Below are 15,158 nucleotides of genomic sequence, written 5' to 3' on the forward strand. Positions count from 1 at the left end.
CCAAGGTTCCTTCACAAAAGGCCCACCCTCTTCAGCCTGGCACTCAAAGTCCTTGGCGTTAGGCCCTTGCCAGCCCCATCTTCCCCTCTATGGCAGCCCATGGCAGGCTGCCTCTCAGAGTCCCAGGACATCGTTGGCAACTAAAGCCACAGATAAGGAAAGTTTATGCTCCCGGAACCCCTGTCTAGGGGAGCAGACAGGTGTGTAAACAGATTTACTGAGGGCCAGATAGGGGCAGGGGACAAGACACGGCAGAGAACATGCTGCAGCCATTGGAGGTGTTTGAATGCTAGGCCAAGGGGCTTGGGCTTCCTATGAGGCAATGGAAGCCAGGCCAGGGCTGGGGAGTAGGGAGCAGTCCAGACAGGTCCATGTGACTGATTTTCTCAGGAAACATCCACAGGAGAGGTTGAGTGGGAGGGACCCAGACTGGAGGGGAGAGTTAAGGAGGCCTGAAGGGGGAGGTGGCAGGGGCTGGACTAGCTATGGGCCATGAAGAAGCAATGCTAAGGAGAGGCTGAAGTTTCTAGTGGTGTCTGGATGGATGGCTGGGGGCCCACGTGTGAGTATTTGCCTAGGATGTCCTTGCCAGGCTGCAGGCTCTACCAGATGTGCATCGAGGAAGGTTTTGCCCTTGACTCCTTCCTCTGGGCCTCTGGAGCTGGAGGTGACTCCACTCCCACCCCAGGAGAAGCCCCTCCCTGAGGGTCCCCCCAGGCTAGGCAGAGACCCCTGTCCCACCCTGGACCAGTCCCTGTGCCCATACCTGGCTACCCAGTCCCCCCTGGTGCTGGTAGAGGGAGAACCTCTCTTTGGCAGACTCCTCGGCGGTGGGGCTGAGGGGCTTAGGGTCAGACAAGGACCGCTGCAGGGTCTTCATGGGGCGAGGCAGCGTCTGCTGGCGGAGAGCGCTGTCAGCCGCGAAGTGCTTCTGGGGACTCACGTGAGCCTTGTTCAGCCTCTCACTGGAAGCAAAGGAGGCATCCAGGAGCCGGTGTGGGGACAGGGGTGAGACTGGTGAGTAGAGGACCTGGGGGGACTTGGGAGGCTGGCGGCTCACAAGCTGTGAGAGGGACTCCGGGGGCAGGTGGGCCTGGTATCCAATTTCCAAGGGATCCGGCTTCTTTTTTTCGAATCTGCCCAGGGGCCCTGGGGTGACGATCTGGATGCCAGGCAGGTAGGGACTGATGGCGGCTGGCCCTACAAGCTGCGGCCCAGCCACCCCCTGGGCCTGCCCATCCGGCTCCGTCTGGCAGGCCAGGCTCTCCCCGTGCCCAGTCTTCTCTGGTGCCGAGATGTACCTGACGATCTCCACCTTGGGATCAGTAGCAGCTGTGATGTGGATGGCTGGAGACACCCTGGGCAGCTGGTCAGGCTCCGTCTGCACAGAGCAGTCACTGATAGTCTGGATGGCCACGCTGCTCATGGCCCTCGCAGCGGCGGTGGCAGTGGATGACGAGGCGATCGCTTCGTGCTTGCTGTCCGAGCCGGAGTCTGAGTGGCGGGAAAGACGGGACCGGCGGCGGCGCACGGGCTGCTCCCACTCAGCGCTGTCCTCGTCGTCTGTCTGTACACTGCAGTCAGCGCTCCGCCGTGTCCGGCGCCGCCGGGACAGGAAGTAGCGGCCCTCCCCATCCTCATCGTCCGTCTGCACACTGGTGTCTGCAATCCTCTTGACCATGCAGGGCTCTGGCCCCGACTCTGGCTCGCAGGCATCCCGCAGGCGTGGCATCGAGTGCCGCTTCTTGAGGCCACTGCGGCTTGCCTCCCACTGCTCCTCAGTCTGCAGCGACATGTCCGAGGCAGAGCTAGGGAGACCGCGGTGCAGCACGGACTCCCGAGGCTGCCCGGGCCCCTCAGGCCCTGCCACGGCAATGAAGGCCGCATGGGTCAGGGGTGGCCAGTACTGGCCATTCTGAGCCAGTTCAGTGGCTGCTGGGGGAGGCCCTCGGCCGGGTCCCTCACAGGCCACAGGGAAGGGGGCTTTCTGCCGCTGCTTCTGCTCCTCCAGTTGATGCTGTAGCTGCTGCTGAAGCTGCTGGATCTGCTCCAGCTGCAGACGCTGCTGTGCCAGCTGCTCCCGCTGCAGCGCAAACTGGGCCTGGCGTTCCTCCTGCTGCTGCTGCAGCACGTGGTGCTTGATGGTCTGCAGCTCTTGCAGCTCCCGCTGCACCAGAAGCTGCTCTTCCTCCCGGTGCCTCTGCAGCTCCACGCGCTCCCTCTCTAGCTCCTCCTGTAGCCGCAGTTGCCGCAGCTTCTCCAGCTCTACCCGCTCCCGCTCCAGCTGCAGCAGCTGCTCCTGCTGCTTCCGCTGCCTCTCCTCCTGCGATGCTTCCTCCTTGTCAAGCCCTGGCCGGCTGAGGGCTCCACTGCCGCCCCCAGGAGCAGCATCTACTGGTGGCTTCTGGCCAACCAGGGGGGCTGGGGCTGCTCCAGCCTCCTTGGCAGCAGCAGGGGTGGCTGTGGACAGATGCTCTTCCCGAGCCACCCCTGCTGGCAGCTCTGGCCTTGGTGGGCCCCCAGCCCCTGGAACCTTGGCAGCAGCAGGTTTCCCCAGGTAGACAGGACCCTCAGCAGGTGGAATGCTGGAAGCAGTGGGGAATCTACTTGGTACGGGGTATCGGTACAGCCCTGTGGGTCCGAGAGGTACCCGGGGGGCAATCATGGGCATGCGTGTCAGGCTGGTGAGCGGCACGGCTGTGACCCCACCAGATCCGTAAGGCCTGTACAGGCCGCCGCGCACCATAGGCCGCAGTACTGAGCCGGGCTGGGTGGTGATGGGCAGTGTTGCAGCAATTGGGGTGTTGATAGTCGAGTAGATCATGCCATCGGGGGCACGCACAGTGGCTGTGGATGGCAGCAGCTGTCTGACTGCTGTTCCCTGGGCTGCCGTAGGCCGGTACTGGGCCAGGGTCCCAGGACTTGGGTGGCCCTCCGGGAAGGTGGGGTTCCCAAGAAGGCCAGGTCTGAGGGGAGCCAGACCCTGCGGGGCACTGAGCCCAGGCCCAGGCTGGGGCTGATACTGCATGAGGTCGGGGCCACCACCACCACCACTGCCATGCCGCCCTCCATACTGGTCCATGGAATTGAGGGCCGCGCACATGCGGCTGATCTCACGGGCTGTGGTGGCACTGTACTGGGCCAGGCTGGCCTCCTGGAAGCCAGCTGCATCTCCCCGTGGGCCATACCTGTGGTCTGAGTAGATGTTTGATACTGAGCTGTAGCGCCGCATGGGAAGTGGGTGAGTCAAAAGGTCTGTGGGATGACGCAGGTCTGTGAATGAGCCATACTGCAAGCCCTGCCCAACGTAGCGTCCGTCCGCAAAGCCCAGGTTGTAGGATTGCTTCAGCGAGCTCAGGTCCACAGCCGAGTCTCGTCCAGGGCCCTGGAAGAGCTGTCCCAATCTGTGGGCATGGTAGTTGAGGCCAGCCTCAGCCAAATTGGTGTCAGACATGGAGGAGTACAGCCTGCCTGGGAGGCCCTGTGGGCAGGGCCTCTGCTCCTCATGCACTACCCCCTGTGCCCGGTAGGTGGGAGGCTCGGGAGGCTCAGGGTCCTGGGGATTGTAGAAGGGGCCACTGCTTTGGCCAGGTGGGGCAACGTCTACCACACTCTTCTCAGGTGCGCTGGGGGCGGGATGGAAGGTGCCTGTGCAGCTACTGCCAAAGGGGAACTTGTAGACCATGTCACAGCATGCCAGTTGGCTCTCTGGCCTCATCCCCGTGAGGTCCAGGGCACCCGCTGGCTCCTCTGGGAGCAGTGTGGTCACAGTGCCTGCCGTGCCCTCTCCCATCTGTACCAGCACCGTGTGTGGCTTCCTGGCACCCGGCAGAGCATGAGACCGTAACTCTGCAGGGGCAGCCCGGTGAGGTTCGGCACCAGGCTCTGGTACCAGGCCTGACTTGAGGCCAACACTCTGGATACTGCCCATCTGAGTGATCAAAACATCCCTTCTGGCCAGAGGTGCTACTTGATTGGGCAGGTTATACCTGGCAAACTTGGGCTCCCTGGGTCTTCCCCGGGGCCCACCTCGGTACGGGGCTGTCTGGACAGCCTGCTCTACCTGCTTGACCTGGGCCAGGCACACAGGGCTACCAGCACCCTGGCCAAAGTCAAGCCGGCTCTGGAATGGGTCTCCATAGACCACAGGCTGCTTTGGCTGCGCCATGAGCACAGATGAGGCCATGGTGATGCTCACGGTGGTGGCGGTGCTGAGGAAGGCATGGGTCTGCTCCTGGGCATTGAGATTGATAACCAAAGGCTGTACAGCGGTCGACTGCCGTCCTGGGGCTGGATCCAGGGCAAGGCCGTACTTCCTTGCTTCCACGGCAAGAGAGGTCAGGTCTATGCCCTGGTCGGTGAGGATGATGGGTGTGGGTTTAACAGCCGTGCGAAGGTCTACCACGGCACTGCCAGGGGGCCTGGGGCCTGGCTCAACCCTAGACGTTCCAGGGACGGAGGAGATCCGGCATAGGGAGATGTTCTCAGCAGGGAGGGCGCCCCAGCCATACAGTGCCAGAGGCCCATCTGCACCAGCACTGGGTGCCCGCGGGAAGCCAGCCGGCCCAGGAGACTCTGAGGGCAGCTGAGACCCACTTGGAGGCGTTGTCTGGCTGTAGCTGTGGGTGGTGGGCTGGGTGTCAGTGGGTGAGCACACTGGGGAGGTGGAGGCACTGGCATGTACCATCCTAGTCTGGCTGGAGGCATCTGATGCCAGTGTGATGACCATAACGGGGGCCTCCTGAGAGGGCTGCTGCCATACCAGGCGAGGCGTGCTGGGTCGGTGTGGTGTTTGTGTGCTCTGAGCCACCATGGAGGTCGAGGTTGGGGCACCAGGGCTCCGTGGCATGTCCGAGGCAGGGGTTGGGCTTGGCGTCTGTGTAGAGAACTCTGCTGTGGCCCTTGGGCCCAGCTTGCCAGGGGAGAATGTGGGACTCTCTGAGGGAGAAGATGGGGAAAGAGGTGGGCTAGAGCCTGCAAAGTAGGAATATCCCTGGGAGGGCTGGGGAGTGCTGCTCTTGCCATCACTCACACTCAGGGGCTCTTCTCTGGCAGCCCGTCCGCGGGCAGCAGGGCCACTGGGGACCTGAGGCTGCTCCTCAGTTTGGGACCCATAGTTTGCAGTGGTTGGGCTCTGTCCATAGCTGTGGGCTGTGGAAGATGGTGAAGGGCTGCGCTCAGAGCCAGCTGGGGACGTCGGAGTCATATACCCTCTTGGCAGGCCAGACGGACAAGGAGCCACAGCTGTGGTGGCTGGGGTCCCAGGGCCCTGGGAAAAGGGTATGCCGACCTCCTTGGAGGCAGAGCTGGGGGAGGCAGGAGAGCTGTGCAGCTTGAGGGGGTCTTGAGACTCCTTTGCAAAATGCTGAGTAACACGGACATCAGGAATGACTCGGCCCCCACTGCTGTCTGAGGAGGTAGAGGGAGAGGGGGAGAAGGACACAGGGGCAGCAAGCTGCGTGGGGCTGGTGCCAGGGGTAAGTGGGCCGCCATTTTGTTTCATTGGGTCCATGTACGCACTCTCGGCGTTCAGAAACTGCTTCTCCTTCTTCTTGTCCTCAGCAAAGGCCAGGTCCCGTGAGGAGGCCTGACGCATGCGGGCAATGCTCTGTGACGTCTGGAGGATCTCCTCATACACAGCTGCTTCCAGGCCAGCTGGCGTGCCCTGTGATGCAGGCTGAGCAGCCCTGCCATAGTCATGCTCTGAGGGGTCCTGGTATTCAAAGGAACCCTGGCCCCGGGGGCCTATGGGCTGCGAGGGGCCACCATGGGGCCCCCGGCCCCCCGCTGCCTGGCCCTGTTGCCGCTGGAGCAGCTCAGCCTTTCGCATCATCTCCTCATAGGCCTCCTCAGCACTCTTGAGGGCCCGGCCAGAGCTGGGCGTGGTGGAGCTGCCCAAGGGTGTCTCCGTGGGTGAGTAGAGGGACATGAAGGTGGGCAGGCTGTACTCACTGCCCGACTTATAGAGCCGGCTGGGCCCCCCGTCCAGGGCCTCAGCCTCCGAGTCCAGGGAGGGCGAGGGCGAGTACTCGGAGCAGGAGGAGCGGTGGAGCTCCTCCATCTCAGCTGCCTGCCGCAGCTCCTCTGTGGGGGAGGCGTCCTCGATGGGCGACAGGTTGCTGGGCGGGGTCTTGGAGCGCTCTCGCCGCCGCTGGGCCCGCAGCTCCTCCTTGTCCCTTCGGGTCTTACGGGCTGTGCTGCGGATGCGCTGCTGCTCCACCTCCCGCATCTTCTCCTGCTCACGCAGCAGCTCCTCCTCCTCCCGCAGCTCCTCCTCCTCGGAGGAGTCCTCGATGGTGGGCAGCAGGGGCCCGTGGGAGCGGTGCCGGGCCTTGCGCTGCTGCTTGGCTTCTTCTAGACGCTGCCTGCGGCTGGGGCTGCTGTCGCTGTCCTCTTCCAGTGAGGACAGGGAGGTGGGCGAGGTACCTGACGTGTAGCTGGGCGTGGAGGCTGGCAGCGTGGAGGAGTGCTCTCCGCGGGAGCGGTCCTCAGGGGAGCCTGTCAGGCTCTCCATCTCCAGCTCAGGCTCCCGGTCCAGGCCAGGGTCAGGGCCTTGGCTCAGGTCCAGCTCGTGGCCATAGCTGCCCGTGCTATTGAGTTCAATGGTCTTGAAGCGGCGGAGCCCACCCTGCAGGGCTCCGGTGCCATCAGCGGCCTCTGCTGGGCCTCCCTCAGAGAGCAGCTCCTCATAGCCCGTGGTGGCATTGTGGGGCAGGCGCCTCTTGGGCAGTGCCGCTGGCTCTTGGCTGGGCTCGGGCCTGGGCCTGGGGCCGCCCTTCTGGGTGCCATGTCTGGCCAAGCTGTGCCTGGAGGTGGCCACGTCATCCTCTTCCAGGTTGTCTTCCTCGGCACTCATCTCCAGTATCTGCCGTCGCATGAACTCCTCATCAGTCATTTCTGCTGCTCGGGCTGGGGGCTGGGGGGGGAGAGGGGACAGGCCACCCTCACTGCTGTCTTCCACGTAGTCATGCCTCAGCTGGCTGCCAAAGTCATCTGAGGACTCGGCGGTGTCCTGCTGCTCCCTCTGGCGCCCCCACTCTAGAGAGTCTTCCTCTTCCTCCAGGATGTCCTCCAGCTCCTCATCAGAGTCGAAGGCCTCGGGCATGATGGACAAGGAGTGTGGCCGCCGCTTCTGCTCCTCAGCACTGCTGCTGCATGGTAGCCTGCTCTGCTCGCCACTGGGGGCCAGGCCCTTGGCCTGCAGCGAAGGCCGCATGCTGCTCCCCACCTTGTGGAGCTGGGAGGGGCTGGGTGGGCGTGGCCCTGTCACTCCTGCACTGTCCAGCTGCTCTACCTCCTGCTGCACGACCCCTGTGATCTCGCTCTGGGAGCTGGAGACGCCGTCGGAGGAATAGCCTGTGTCACTGAGGCTCTGTGGGCTCCGAGACAGGTCCTGAGAGTAAGGCTTGCCCACCAGCTCCTGCAGCAGGGTGAGAAGCAGACACTGACTCCCCACGGCAGACAACTGATCAGGGAGCCCCTCCCAGGGCCCTAAGGAAGGGTCTCTCCACCTCCCTGGGAATCAGAGCCCACCACCCACTCCATTTCTCTGGCCTTGAATAACTTGTAGGTTCTATGCAGCCCCAAGCAGCCCGAGGTTCTCAAAAAGAAACTTTACTAGATCTAATGATAGTAAAATCCACAAAAGCATCCAACAAGATGCCAGACACAGGACTAGCCTAGAACTCACAGGCTCTGGTTCCACTAGGGCCTCATCTAGGCATCTCTGCCTCCTCTGTGACCCCAAGATGTCTGCTCCAGACCTACATCCCAGCCCCCCAGAGAGCCAAGCCCTTCCCTAGACTGTCCCACCTGAGGGCTAGGGTCCCTGCAAGATGAATGGGACTGACCTCTGCCTCCCCACCCTTGGGGGCTTCTGGAATGGCCTTGACAACCGGGGTGGCAGGTTCAGTCCTCCGCACTCCAGTCTTTGCTTTAGGGGTCCCGGGGGGCAGTGTAGTCTCTGGAGGTGGTTTCGGCACGGGCTCAGCTTTAGCTGGGACTCCTGTTTTCTTTTCCTGGGCACTGCTCGGGGTCCTGCTAGGTTCAGAAGCCCTGAGGGGCTTGGCCTGAGGGCTGGCCTTGGTGGGCAGGGGACTGGCCTTGGCAGGCATGGGGCCTGATGGCTGGCCCAGCCCCTGTGGCCCTTTCTGCTTCAGAGGTGCTGCTCCAGCCACACGATGAGGGGCGCCTACGGGGGGCTGCTGTGAGGTGGGCAGTGGTAGTGGGGTCGGCTCTCCCAGGCTGCCCTCCAGTAGCCGCTTAGTTTGGCAGTTCAGACAGAGCCACTCAGTTTTCTGTAAGGAAACGGGAGGGGAGGAAAGTTGGTGAAATCACAATGAAGCACTCAAAAAATATTTCTGTGACTATTTCTGTAAACTTAAGGAGAGACATCTTCCAAAGCATGACAGCAAAGGCATAAGGAGAAAAAGACTGATAGACTTTTTGCCCCCAAATGACAGACTTCCCATTCTTTAGCTGCATCTACAGAGTTAAAATGATGAACCCAAAAGAAGGGTTCCTTCCTTACCCCATAGAGAGCTTTTCACCTGGTCAGACAGGGAGGAGAACTATAGGGGCAGGCAGGCTACAAGCGGCACAGCGTCTGGACAAGAGGCGCTGGGGCCCACCCAGGGAGTGGACAGCCCCTGGGGGCTAGTATGGAGCCCAGCAGTGGACAGCCCCACAGTCCAGGACTGGTGTCAGAAAGGGGGCGCCTCCTGGATGCATGGCCCCTCCCTGCCTTCTAGCTCTCAAGTCGCACACACCATCCTTCCCCACACCTTTCCCAAGCAACGGCTGTGCAGAGAGGGTGCTGAATCCTGGGGCCAGGGGAGACTGTCTGGGAGAAACCCTGCTTGGGGGTGGGGGTGGGGCTGAGCTGTCCCTTCTGCTCACAACCCCCAGCTCAAGTCACCTTGTCTAAGGCCCGCAAAGACCCACAAGCGAAGCTCCCTTCTGCCCCCAGAGTTCTGGGCTGTTCCTCGGATGGGGACTGTGCCAGCCCTTAGGCCAAGGGCAGTGCTTCTTCCAGAGCTGGGCTGGGATCAAATCCTCAACCATTAGTCTACTACTCTCAGTCACCCGTTGTGTCAGGCTGGAGACACAGTCATAACTAGGACAGACACAGGCTGGCATGCAGCCTTCCAGCAAGTATGACAGGGGTACCAAGGGTGAAGTGGCCAGAATACCCGAAACCGGCTCCAAGCCCCCAGCTCCAGGGTCTGCATAGGGGTGGGGCCTGAGCGTCCCAGGCCCTGAGTGCTGATTCCTACAGCAGGTCAGACTGACAGGGGCATTCTCCCAGGAGCCTTTCCAGAGCCAGGGCTCCTTCTTGGCATGAATTGAGGCCTGCCCTGGCCCACAGGGGGTAGGATAGGGAATGAGGGTAACAGCCCACACCTGTGCCTGCTCTCACCCGGGGCGAGCCTCGGCACTCCCACCCTCCTGCTGCTGCTCGTCCCAGGTGCCCACTCAGGCTCCCACCAACAGCTTGGCCACTAGGATGGGCCATTCGGAGAACCACAGGACAAAGAACCACAGGGTCACAGAGCTAGGAGACAGTGTAAGGAGGTGGCCCTTGGCCCTCACCAGCCCCAAGGGCCAGCAACCTCAGTACCCTTCCCTCACACACTGCCCCCAAGGCAGCCCCGAGCCCAGTAGAGCCTTGGAAGTGTGATACCCCCAGGGTACCTGCCCTCAGCCTGGCATCCTCAGGCCACCATAGAAAATGCCATGTCAATGATTCTGCTCTGTTTTCTTGCCCACAGAGCCACACACATCTCTACCCTGGGTTTCAGCCGAGGCCAGGCCGGGCAGGTGGCAGGGCCTTGGTGTGTGTTGAGGGATAGGCCTGTTCAACTGGCTCGTTATTCAGGGCCTGAGACGGGAGCTCTGATTCTGCCCTAAGGCCCAATCCTACACCCAGGTCCTGGGCAGAGGGGCCCCGCTATGGAGGTAGAGTGCTCAGAGGTCCTCCATGTACTCACCCTGCTGCTGGGCCTAGCACCACTGCTGACTCCCTTGGACCTTATCTGGTGCTTTATGTACCCCCATCCCCAACCCTGATGAGGCAGTGGGTGCTGGCTACTTGCTGGGCCTTGGGCTCACTTGGCCTGGCAGGGTCCACCCCAGAGGTGCCTGGGGAGAGCGCTAGACAGGCCAAGACCAAGCCGTGAGATGGACAGGACATGGGAGAGCACAGTGTCTGAGGTAGAAATCCCACCTACATGCCCCCAGCATCACCTGGGGACAGAATGAAAATGCCCCCATGTCAGAGAGACTGTGAGATGGCTCAAAGACCCTGGAAGGTGGGAAGGGTGTAGGCAGAGGGCAAGAGAGTTCTGAAAATAGGCAAAGAGCCTCTTCCCCAGCCCCAAGATCAGCACGAGGGAGTTAGAGTCTGGGCCCAGAGTGGGGCTGGCCCAAGGCACCACTGTCCTGACTCCACCTTGAGTCCCCACACAGTCATCCCAGGTCAGGCCTTTCAAGGTTAGGTCATATGCCCTGGGTCACCTTGGTGGCTTGGCAAACCTCTGAACCGCACATCTGGCCTGCAGACCCCACCTCAGAAGCAACAGTCCAAATGAAGCAAGGGCACCTTGGAAGTGTGGCCTGGATAGAGGAGGCAGATGTAATGCCAAGAGCTGAGAGTCAGCCCCTGAAGCAGCTTGCTTCCCTGAGCCCGGAGGCCCAGCCCTCAGCAGAGCATGGCACCTGTGGTCACATGCTTCCCAGGGCTCTGTTCCTTCCCATGCTTATTCATGGAGGGGGCCAGGCTCAGAAGGGGCTGCCCAGTCAGCCCTCTTGCTCCTAGCTCTGCTATAGCAGAGGGAGAGTAGCCTGAAACTAACGAGAGAGAGAGAGAGAGAGAGAGAGAGAGAGAGCAGGAGGAGGAGGCATGTGAGATAAGAGCTAAAAATAAACACCTGTCCTGGCTGCTGAAGGCCCTTCTCCAGCCCTCTGGGGACGGAGGGAGAAGGGTACAGGGCATTGGGGCCCATAGGGACGGAACCAGGGGAGACCTGGCCCAGGCCCAAGTCTTTGGGGAATGAGGATGGGGTGGGAGGCCATGCAGAATCTCTGCCTGGGGGCTGGAACACAGCTGCTCTCACCTCTGCCCCCCCCCCACCAAAATGCCCCGACCCCACCCTGCTTATTCATTCACTCATTCACTCTCTTCCTAAAGTGTTTATTCCCTCATTTGTTCATTTACTTGCACGTTCTCTCTCACGGTCTCCCTCACCGAGCCCCAGCCCTCAGGGAACTGTTGCCTGTTTGACCCTCTGCCTGTCCCCTTCGGCAAGTGGGCAGGGGATGATCTCGACCTGGGAAAGGACAATGGGAGGCTCTGATGATCAGTCTGCCTTGCCTCCATCTGCCCAGTTCCTTTCTGGGGTCAGGAAGGTAGGAATCCCCCAAAGGCAATTGGCATGGAAAGGTGAAAAGTGTAGGTGCATACACCATCGGATGGAGCTGGGTGAGCTCAGGGTGAGGAAGGGGAAGTGAGTTGTCTGAGAGAGCTGGCGGGCACCCCACAGGCAGGTGAGACCGGCTGCCTTCGGGGACCACTGTCTACTGTGTCTTATGGGACAAGGGAGACCAGCAAAGCTGCACTGGAAGCTGGGTATCGTCCCTGCACTGTCTGCGATCGTCTGATTGACACTGAAGATCAATCACAGTCTCTTTAAATGTGGAGCTGGCCTATGTGTCAGTCTGGTTACAGTGACACCAGCCCAACCGACAGCCTATGGCAAGCTGCCTGGCCCAACATATCCCCAGGCCCACGGCCAGACCAGAAGGCAGTGGCTGAGGAGTCCAGAGAAAAGGATGCCCAGAGCTAAAGGGCCCAAGACTTGAACCCTGGACCAATGGCATGACCATCACTGGTCCTCTGTTTCTCTCCTGATTCTGTGACCCTGCCTATCCCTGTCCCCAGACATGCTTAAGCTCCTCTTTTTGGGGCCCCCACCTCCAATAAGAGGCATCCTCCCTGGTATCCCTCACATGTGCCTTTGTGCCCCACGGGCTGTGCTCCCCTCGTGCCCCAGTACCAGATGTCTCATTCCCTGTGGGCGATCTGTCACGAGGCCAGGATCTTGTACTGGCCACGGGGCGGATTCCACCCAGACCGCCGGGGGCTGGTAGGGACTCTTTCTTCACCACACAGAGACTCTTCTTCAGGACACTCTGGTTTCAATTTCCTGACTCAAGGGCTGAGTGTGTTGGACCTTGCATAAGTAACTGAGGTGTGGCATCTCACCTGGTCTGCAGAGAAACCTAAGAGGGGGTACTATTGCCCCGTTGCACATGGGAGGAGACTGGGCTCCCGGAAGTCACATCCTCAGAGGTAGTCTGAGGCAGGTCTGCGGTACAGGCAGCTGCTGGCCTCTTGCCTGATGCCCGTGCTGCAGTCCCTGGCCCAAAAAAACCCAGCCCAGCCCCACCTAGCACAGGTGCCAGGCCCTTTGCCCAGGGAGGTCTGACTTCTCAAGGACACAGCTTATATTTTGGCAATTATTATAAGATAAGAAACTGGCAGTGTTACTGTAACCATTCCAATTCCACTAATTTCTTCACAAACTCTATTTGGAACTGAAAGCCAATTAAAAATTAAGCCAGAGGGTACTATTATCCTTCAAAAAGATAAATAGGTAAAAAAAAAATTGGACTCAACAACTCTTAATTATGAAATGACTCACTAAATAGCACTATGTTTTTTTTTCCCCTCCAGAGGAAATTTCAAAGGGAAAAGGGATATAGTTTACTGCCTCTTCTATTGTGTGTGCTGGACTCCCTGTCTACAAAGAAGGAAAGAAGATTTTTGCAGCTCAAAAACGTTGAGGAAAATTCCCAACCTGGTAGCCTCAGGTGGAGCCACGGCAGGCCGAAGAGGCCCGTGGGGGGCTGGCAGTGGGGGACAGTCACACTGTGCACTGGCCTCACAGCCATCCCAAGCCTGGCGGGCGGCCTCAGTCAGGCAAAGTGTGGAGAGACAGGCAGGGCCGACCCTTGGACCTGGAGAAGGGCCTCCCACCTCGCTCGCAAGGCAGGATGGGTCTGGACTCAGGAGCCTGATTGAAATCTCAGGAGCCTCTAACCAAGAACACACTAAGTAGGTCACAGGGAAGCACCCAATGGCGTCGAATGCCAAGCGGTCATTCACTGAGGGGAGATCAAAGACAGCCCATGGTCTGGTTAGAGCCTCAGCGAAGAAAGCAACCATGCTGGTTGGAGGGAAGGGGGGTGACACACCCCGGGCCCTCCCCACCAGCCCCTTGCAAGACCCAAGGCAGTCAGAAATGAGACGGTTTTGCTCGCTGTCTGGTGAGAGAGGACACAGGCTTGGACTAGCACTGTGGCCATGAGGGTGGAGAGGAGAGGTCAAGTTCTAGTGACAGTGGGGAGGACGGTCCGTGGAGTGGGTACTGAGGTAAGAAAAAGAAGCTGAGGATGACCCCAGGCTGTCAGCTTGTGTCTCTGATTGATGGTGGCACGATTTCTGTGGTGGGAACCCCGGGAGCGGGCACTGCGGCTGCCCAGCCATGTCTTCCCCAGGAGCTGCCGTAGGCCCTCTGCAGCATTAACAGGCAGGGCCATGAGGAGAAAGGAGACAGAGAAGCTGGGCCACCCTCTGACTGTCGGTGGGAGCAGGAGGCAGGGAAGCAGAGGGTGGGGAGGAGCTGGCACCAGGATGCCCAGCAGCTTTGCCGTCTGGCCCATGGAACTGGCAGAGCCTGCGGAGGCGAGGGTGGTTCTGGCCAAGGAGATAGCAGTGGAGCAGGGCATGGAGGGGGTGGGGCAGGGGGCAATGCAGGCCATCGAGAGGCAGTAGCTCCGGGGTCCAGGAACGCGAGAACCAAGCAGCTAACGAGAGGTTTAGATCAGAGCCCTGATGCTCCTCCAGGGCCCGCCTGGGACTGAGACACTTCTGTTTGGGCTGAATCAGCACTTCCCCGGACCTGGCCCAGGGGCTATTGAAAGGAACTGTCAGGAACATCTACACTCCTGGACAGGGACAGTTTCCCCCTCTTCTCTGCGCATATCCCGCTGAATGAGGAAATGCAGGCCAGAAGATGTTTCAGGACAAGGGTCCTGTGGGCTGGGCCACTTCAGCCGCCCAGTGGGGCTCACACCCAAGTGGCAGTAAGCCAGGGCCTGGCAGTCTCTCTGCTCGAGCTCCTCCGGCCTGGTGGTGATTCCGAGGTGCCCCCCCCCAACTGCTCAGCCAGGCCAGATGTCCTCCAGTGAGCCACTGGACCTAGGGCTTGGAACAGTGGCAGTGTGGGGCGTGGAGGGCCACAAGGGCCACATGAGGAGGTGACTTGTCTTGCTTCAGGCTGCCCCTCCTGCATCTCGGAGAGCATGGCCTGTGGTGGCCAAAGCCGTCTTCCTCATCACATTGGGCAGCTTCCATGGAGGCCTGGCCCAACGCCAGTCATAACAAGGTGCCACCCAGACCATGGCAACACCGTCATCTCCTCTGTTGTCCCATCCTGGGCCAGCAGTCCACGCTCACCTGCCCTGCCATCTGCCATCTGCTATGCATGGTTCAGCCCAGGAGCCCCATGGGCTCAGGTGGCGGATTGTGTGCAGGAAGGGCCTGGGCTTGACCATCTCCTGACATGACACAGCAGGGGGCACACTCACCTGCCAAGATGAGCCAATCAGCTGCCAAGGGCATGCCACAGAAGGGCACACACCCAGCTATGTCCAAGGCAGCCAAGGGAGGGCTCATCTGGGTGGTCCTGAGAGGCCAGAGTGGGTGCGGGGAGGGTGAGAAGCAGGCCCCAGGGGCAGGATGGTCCAGCTCTGCCAGGTACCTCCCACACCGTCTGAGCCTCCCGGGCTGGGCCTCCTGCTCCCTTCCACCCAGCTCTGTTCAGTGCCCAGCACCCTTCTCTGGAGCAGAAACTGCAGAGAGATAGGCCCCAACCCCAGCACTCTCTCAAACTTTCCTACGGGAAAGAGGAGCGTCTGAGCTTCCCCACACGCAGCCCCAAGGCAAGCCAGGCCCAGCCAGGGGAAAACACGTACACCAAAGGCTATGGCTTTGACTAGTGGACACCAACACTCCAACAACCACAATCTCAGAAAGGAATGGAGGATGGAGACCACCTGGTTGGGCTAGAGCCCGGCATTGGGACATGGCCTGCCCC

General features: G+C 60.6%; 1 protein-coding gene across 3 annotated transcripts in view; it reads right to left on the reverse strand.

Moving 5' to 3' along the window:
• BSN (bassoon presynaptic cytomatrix protein) overlaps positions 1–15,158 on the reverse strand; it is an 80,656-nt gene that overhangs the window by 13,725 nt on the left and 51,773 nt on the right. For all 3 annotated transcript variants that reach the window (XM_074312315.1, XM_074312314.1, XM_074312316.1), the window contains 2 exons: positions 7,851–8,297; positions 767–7,420 (listed from right to left, as the gene is read on the reverse strand). In XM_074312315.1, coding sequence (XP_074168416.1) covers positions 767–7,420; positions 7,851–8,297 — 7,101 coding nt within the window. The remainder of the gene's footprint in view (positions 1–766; positions 7,421–7,850; positions 8,298–15,158) is intronic.

Source organism: Rhinolophus sinicus, linkage group LG10, assembly GCF_036562045.2.
Source record: "Rhinolophus sinicus isolate RSC01 linkage group LG10, ASM3656204v1, whole genome shotgun sequence".
Lineage (NCBI taxonomy): Eukaryota > Metazoa > Chordata > Mammalia > Chiroptera > Rhinolophidae > Rhinolophus > Rhinolophus sinicus.